The sequence below is a fragment of the Setaria italica genome, chromosome VI (assembly GCF_000263155.2).
Source record: "Setaria italica strain Yugu1 chromosome VI, Setaria_italica_v2.0, whole genome shotgun sequence".
Taxonomy (NCBI): domain Eukaryota; kingdom Viridiplantae; phylum Streptophyta; class Magnoliopsida; order Poales; family Poaceae; genus Setaria; species Setaria italica.
In genome coordinates this window covers 10,897,893-10,905,592 of record NC_028455.1, presented here as the reverse complement: position 1 = coordinate 10,905,592, position 7,700 = coordinate 10,897,893, and the positions used below count along the sequence as shown (strand labels likewise).

The following is a 7,700-nucleotide window of genomic DNA, read 5'->3' as shown; positions in this document are numbered from 1 at the left end:
ATGATGAAAGGAAAGAAGAGCACCCGCAGTGCAGTGAAAAAACGATGCCCAAAAGCGTTGCTTTTTCCATTGCAGACACCGATGCCCGCCCGGTTGAACAGAAGTTCCAAAGGGTGCACGAATCTTACAGATCATCCCCGACGCTCACAACTGAAGGAAAAAACCAAACGAAAATGAACCGGCTGATATGCAGAATTTTTATTATTTTTCGGAGCGATTAGCTAGAAAGAGAATGGTGGGGCTACTGGGCCTGCAGGCTGCTACAACGCGTTTGGACTGGCGATGCTGACAGCCGACCGAAATTTGGCCATTAAGCGTGGGCATGGAGCCATGGATGGACGTGTTTGGATGCGGGCAACGATTTGGGTCGCCCCGAAGCCCCGAATCTTGTGCGGTTGTGCCCATGCTCCGTTCATTTTTGTGCCCAGCGCTGGCGCATTCGTGGCCAACCAAATCGTAACCAAATTTGGCACAGCCCTAATGCTTGAGCTGGGCGCAGCCCCATTTTGTCATGTGCTTCGGTGGGAATGGGCTGCTCCGATTTTTGAAGCGCGGCGCTGACGTCGTTTTCTGCAGAGGAACCGTTTCAAGCCTGGGGGCGCTGCCTGGAGCACATGAAACTTTTATATCGGGCTTAAAGCAAACAAGCCAATGCAATCAGATAATCTCGCCATCAATTTCTTGCTCGGCCAAAACAAACTGCAGTGCTGGATTCCAAATCAGTAGTCGGGATATTGTTCGGAAACCTCATTTTAGGATGGTATATTTCAAACCCACTAAACACACAAGATACATGGAAGGTACTCATTCCAAGCTCTTATGTCAGTCTAATCGAGGAGGTACTTGACAACACCAGGGATGTGTACCCTGTAGAAATAGTCGTCCCAATCGATCGACTTGGGATCGAAACCAAAGTCATATCCCCTGCTCTTGTCCTGCTGATTGTTCACCATCACCGCCCTCAGCCTCTCCGTGTTCGTGTCATCGAAGCTTCACAATGGTCCGAGCAAATCAAGTAAGTCATCCCACAATGGAAAAAAAGAAAACAGAATGCCACTGCGCTTAAATCAGTTGATTACTTACCACCCTTTGAATAAGGCGTATGGCGCGTAGAGCTCTGCAATATGCATGACGTATCTGTACTTGCGGCTGAGCTCGTGGTAGCGCCGCGAGAAGGCGCCGCACCCGGCAATGTTCAGCAGGCGAAGGATCTGATGACCAGGCCGTGGGGAATCGAAGAGCATTCAGTTATCAGTCTGCTTCCGTGTGCCAAATCCACATTATATTGATCACAATTCATAATTGAAGTTGAGGTCAGCAATAAGCAACTAATGACCTCGAGGGGAAGCCTGAACTTGACGGCCATGTACGCGCGGAACCCCGGGAGGGTGCGGAAGAAGCGCATCCTGCTCAGCCTCACGGGCTCGCCGTTCTTCCCGGAGCGTGGTGGATTATGGAGGAAGTACCGGTGGCCAGACTCCGCGAGGACGGCGTAGGGTGCCGGGTTGCGCAGCGATGACGTCAGGTGGAAGATACGCTGCGCCTGCTCCTCGGAGTGTGCAGCCATGGCAACCATCATAGCGTTCACTACCATGTCCCCTGGAACCTGCCAGAAAACGAGCATACACATAAGAACAGTTCTATATGGAACATGTACACCACTGCTCTGCTGCTTTTGTAATTGTAAGCTCACCACGTCCATTATCAAGTCGAGGTTGACTAGGAAGATTGACAAAGCCTGCTTGGCGTAACCGATGATGAAGGAGTCGATTGTCCTGCGAAAGGCAACCATTTTCACTACATACTGCCATGAAGAAACCAAGGGAAAGTTATTGGACGACTGCAAGTCTGCAACTGGCGAACTCGTCGTCTTTGATCACCTGATCCCTTCCATCCATCCAGGCAATGGCTCGTTCAAGATACTAGTTATGATACTCGGCCGGATGATAACAACCGGGAGATCACCTCGCAGATGCCCCAGAATCATCTCCCCCATTGCCTTGGTGAACACATATGTGTTTGGCCACCCAAACTCCCTTGCTCTTCGATCAATTTTGCACATAGTTATGCAAGAAAGATGTCAGGTTTGTGATGTTGCTTAGGACAGACATATATCGAGTTCATTCTGACCTCTTGAGGCCGAGCTCCTTCATGGTTCTCTTCTCAACCTTTTCTGGAGAACAGTTGGTTTCCATGTCTATCCTGATCTCTTTTATCAGATTTAATTCGGATTCAATATCAAGGTCTCCGCCTTCCCTCAGGGTTTCACCCACCAGGAATGGCTTCTCTGGTAGTATCCCTTCTTGTTCACCGGCTACATAAGCTGCTCAGGGCATGTAATCGTTGTATGGATTCAGAACGACAGAGCACCACAATGCTGTACTTGAAACATTGGATTGTTGCTTCCTACCTGTTGAAACATGTAGCAGCATCTTGAGTTTATTGCACCTCTTTGCAAATTTGCAAATGTGCTTGGCTCCCATGACATTCGTGTCGAAAGCCACATCATATCTGCACAGTCACAAAATTAGACCAAATACTTTCACAACATGCTATCTCAAAGAATTTGTGAACAGAAAAAAAATCCTCGGACCTTTCATAGAAATTTGTAGTTGCAGCTCCATTTACAATTATGTCGATTTCTTTCGATAATTCTGTTAATTTGGCATTGTCTAGCCCCAAGTTCTTATACACGACGTCTCCTGCAAGTGGACAGACTTTTTCTTGGATGAAATCTTCAAATCTGTTGCCATGCTTTTCTCTCAAAACATGAAAGATCTCCTTCCCTGTCACCTACCAATAACCAAACAGAGTTTGTATAGTAAGACCACCATAATAAGAGTGATAATGTTAGGGAGATGTAAACAGTTCCATCTACGGTACGTTAAATCTTGTAACTATGCTCTGTGCATCTGCCACTAAATTTTTCAGAATAAAATATGTTTCAGATTGAATGCAGCTAATCCATTGGTGACATTCTGAATTCAGCTAACGTTTGCACCCTGTGAGATCGGTTCTTTTTTTAAGGTACACTCATTACTTCCTAGGAGGTAAGAGTTCAAATTAAATCTGAACCACTCAATATCAGGAGAGATAAAATAATTAAAAAGAAAATAAAGAGATAAACAACCGGTTATCACCTCTTCCTTGCATGTAGGAGGACCAGGTACGCATGTGTATGTATGCCGACGTGCAAATTTATCGAATTTAGTGACCACAGAGATTACCCAGGTGATAGATTTGTAGGTGGGGGATATCGCAAGATCAAGAGCTTGAATGGTAACACAAGGGTACAAGGTTTTGACAAGTTCGGGCCTCCGAAGAGTAATACCCTACGTCATGTGCTCTGGTGGATTGTATTGCTGGTATGGGATGCGAAGAGTTGATGTGTGATGGGTTGAGGTGAGTTATCCTCCGAGGTGTACTTGGCCGCCTTATATAGGCGGACGACCAGGGTTACAAGTCGGATATGATCTAATCCTAGTTGGTTGTTCCATGGAAAGCAATCTGAGTTGGACTACAACAAATATCCCGCAATATCCGGGTACAATTGGTTCGCCCGGCCTCCGGACTTGTGCTCCATGTATCTTCATGCCTTGGCTCGCACGGCGTGGTCGGGTGGGCCCACCTATCAGGACCGATCCAGGTTGGTGCACTAGTAGAGAATTGGGCTTTAGTCCTGGTTGGTAGGGTGCAAAGATCCCGAAAATGCATCCGGGATAAACCAACCGGGACAAAAGGGGGGTCTTTTATCCCGGGTCACTCAACCGGGACAAAAGACCCCATTTTATCCCGGTTGGTATTACCAACCGGGATAAAAGGGGTCACCCACGGCCAGCGTTGCTAAAAAAAATATTCCCGAGCTCCCAGGAGGCAGTCACAAGTCACGCGATTTTTCACGCGAAATATGCGCGTGCGCGGTTCGTGGGATTCAAACCCACAACCTCCAGCCTCGCGCGTAGCTTCCTTGCCATCCCACCTACACACCACATCTGACTATGTAGGGGATACTATCCTTTTGTATTAACTCGTGGGGGACCCTTTTATCCCAGTTGGAAACACCAACCAGGATAAAAGACCCCCTTTTATCCCGGTTGGTGTTTCCAACCGGGATAAAAGGGTTCGAGGATTTAATCCCCTTCCAGCCACCTTCCAGTGACCTCGTTGGGGGACCCTTTTATCCCGGTTTGAAATACCAACCGGGATAAATGACCCCCTTTTATCCCGGTTGGTATTACAAACCGGGATAAAAGGCTCTTGACCCTTTTATCTCGGTTGGTGTTACCAACCGGGATAAAAGGGGGGGTCTTTTATCCCGGTTGGTGTTTCAAACCGGGATAAAAGGCCTCTCAGGGTCTTTTTTTCCCACTAGTCTTTGCAACCGGGATAAAAGGTCCCGTTGATGAGCCCCCCACCAGTGACCGAGCTTTAGTCCCGGTTGGTGAACCTTTTGTCCCGAGCCAACTTTAAACCGGGACAAAAGGGGGCGGATGGAAAGTCGTTTTTCTACTAGTGGTGGGGACCCGTGAGTACCTTTATCCCTCAAAATTGTTATTTAAATTCCGTTCGGTTGCAACTAATGACATGTTAATTATTTTATGTTTCTTAATTGGGCACGATTAGTAGGTCACGTACATATTTTTCTTTACCAGAATTAGTTGCACACCTGACTTTTGCCTTTGTTCACCCCAAAAGAAATAACGTTATCGATGGTGTTCAACAAAAAACGTTACAACAAAATCACGCTAGGGATCTCACCATTTTTTCACGTTGCAAAACAGGAGGGTCTATTTCATCATGTTCAAACAAACAAAATGATGCGAGAAATTACATCTGGATCACGTTTTATTTTTTTATGTTATAAGAAAAACATTGTGAAAAAATGTTGCATCTCACCAATGTGTCACGTTACGTCGTTGTATGAAAGTTAGATCTGCTATATATGCAAGTTATATCTAATATAGAGATATTTTCCCTATTTATCCTATTTTTCAAATAAAATAATATACAAATATATATTTCATAGTTATCCACATCTAACTAAATGGACGGTTCATAGTTATTTAGGTGTACCTTAGCAATTCCCATTGTCACATGTGATTGATGATTACTCATCTTATATAGCCACACAATTAATTCAGTTGATGAAAGACAGGCATATAAAATTTCAACAGGAAGGAAACTTTTGCTGAATTGCTAGGCATATCTACAAAACATGTTCGCTAACTTGTATAATACTTTATTCTTAGGCTACCACCTCCGTTGCCAATTCCCATTCGTCTTGCGTGAGCAAGACTAGGGTAGTGCATGCATGTGGCGTGAATTGCTTAATATAAGATATGCACCGGCACAGTGGTGGAGAGAGGACAGCAAATTTGCATTTGTTCAAAGATTTCATACACAAGTTTCCTGAGTCCTTATAGGGAGAATAATGATTTTCAAAACAAGTTTGCATCAGGAAGCAAAGTTAGACTGGATACAACTTCAAAAAGTGTGATATGGAAGGAAGGGTACAAGTATTTGCACCTCAGTTTCAACCCTCTGCTTTGCAGACTCAACATCGGCGGCTCGAATTAGGAGGAAGAGCTTCTTCACGTCGGGCTGAACTCTCAGTATCTTCTCCACGAGCACTGCATACACAGAAACCCAAAAAGAAAAAGCAACAAGCACCCCCCACTTAAAATTGTTAACTATTCATTGTGAAGATGCGCTGCGCAACCTGAAAGACTACTGGTAACGGCAGATGAGTTCATGGAGACGTACCTTTCCCTAGGAAGCCAGTTGAACCAGTGATCAGGATGCTCTTGCCCCTGAAGTACCCTACAACAGCATCAGCACGCAGTTCACCAATCATCGTTGAATGTGTGTGTGTGTTTTCTGTTTGCGGTCTTTAAGAGTTTCTGAGATTTATGTCCTCTGTGGTTAAAGACTGCCCGGTGGGTGTTAGGTAGTCTGAGTAGTAGTGCTAGTAGCTCTGGGACGGATCCTCGAGAATAAACCGACCATCTATTTATAGGGAAGAGGAGATGGACGCGTTTCAGAGGACAGCGGGGAGATGCAGTAGAGGTGCTCACGAACGGACAAGGAAAAAGTGTCCTTCAATTCTGAGCTTTTCCTTGCAGATTAGCTTTACTGTTATTGCTTGATATCTTTGCTAAAATAGAGCATGAAATTTGCCTGGGCAGCCATGCATGAGCCACAAAATGGTAATTAAAAAATCGTAATCTCACGCACAGTACATTCTCAAGCCACAAATATATGTTAATCTTCGCAAGTCAATCTCTTTTAATTTTGACCATCAACATCTACAATTTTAAATAGATTGACATTATTAAATCCATCACAAAAATGCTTTCAGATATATAATTCTTTTCATTTATACGATAATATATTTTAGATACCACATTCAAAGTGTCATAATTTGATAGTGCGTCTATGTCCGATGGACTTATATCCTTTGTGATCGGATGAAATATTTTTATCGAAGAATTAATCATGTTCACTTCATTTCAACCACTTATTGCCTCAAGTCACCAGTCATGCGATTTTCTCGTATAATATGTGCGTGCGCACTCCGTGGGATTCGAATTCACGACCTCAAATAAGCATTTCTTACCATCTCACTTACACATCACATGTGATAGAGGTAGATATTCTTTCCTTTTGAAGTAACCTGTGGAGAGACCTTTAGTATCGGGTTATAATACCATCCGGTACTAAAAGTGATCCTTTAGTACTGGGTGGTGTTATGACCCAGTACTAAAAGTTATAGGACCTTTAGTACCAGGTCATAACACCACCCGGTACTAAGTACCGGGTGGTGTTATGACCCGGTACTAAAAGGTCTCCAGGCTTTCTCAAATTTGAACCCGGTACTAATTTTAACATTAGTGTATTAGTACCGGATCAAAATGCAACTGACATTAAGACCGAGGATGAATGCTGATATTTGTAGTTGGTACGCTACTCGAACTGGAACATTGATTTCCACATGAGTGATCGACCATCATATGATATCCTGGCACATGGTGGACTTCTTCTGGAAACTGGAGCATAGGAAAATATAATGATCGCTTCCCACGTGATAAGGAATTATGAAAGAGAAATAGATGGTATTTTAGGTGAGCTGTTCATCACGGATGTTCCGTTTCACACGACAGCAACGATATATTGTATTTCTCGTCGAAATGGATGGTTCTCGCGTAATTGCGTGACTTCTTTCTTTTTATAAAAAATTGGACAAATAGAGTTCTACTAGAGAAAAAAATAGAGTTCATGTATGCCTTTCATTTTGAATGGCATTAAAATGATTTCAGACTACGGGATCCTTCATGAACCATTGTTGAGTGGAGTATGATGTAGCGCTATAATAATACTTCGCAAAAAAATGTATCTGTAATAATAACCACATATACAAGTATCCTTGTTACATATAAATTAAACAGTAGTAGAAATTACCACCCCAGTCCTTAGCTATAAGAACGGAGGGAGTAATATGGATACACAAAGACCAGGCAGTAAAGATTTATAGTATTTCCAGCTACGTTTAGCCTCACTACACACTAGTAGAGAATTAACCTTTAGTCCCGGTTGGTAGGGTGCAAATCTCCCGACTAGATTAACATTTTGTAGCCAATAGCATGTCGAGGCGATATGGCAAGTTCAACAGCTGTATTTCAAAAATTACAAAATCTTTGTCT

General features: G+C 43.8%; 1 protein-coding gene across 1 annotated transcript; it reads right to left on the bottom strand.

The window, feature by feature from the left end:
* Positions 1-657: 657 nt before the first annotated feature.
* Positions 658-5,951, bottom strand: LOC101759104 (fatty acyl-CoA reductase 1). The gene is made up of 10 exons (XM_004973057.2): positions 5,764-5,951; positions 5,527-5,630; positions 2,594-2,793; positions 2,411-2,511; positions 2,131-2,323; positions 1,881-2,042; positions 1,694-1,775; positions 1,337-1,606; positions 1,084-1,211; positions 658-990 (listed from the first exon to the last, which is right to left on the bottom strand). The coding sequence occupies exons 1-10, from the start codon at positions 5,852-5,854 to the stop codon at positions 828-830; spliced, it is 1,494 nt and encodes a 497-aa protein (XP_004973114.1). The 5' UTR covers positions 5,855-5,951; the 3' UTR covers positions 658-827.
* Between the last annotated feature and the right edge of the window lie 1,749 nt (positions 5,952-7,700).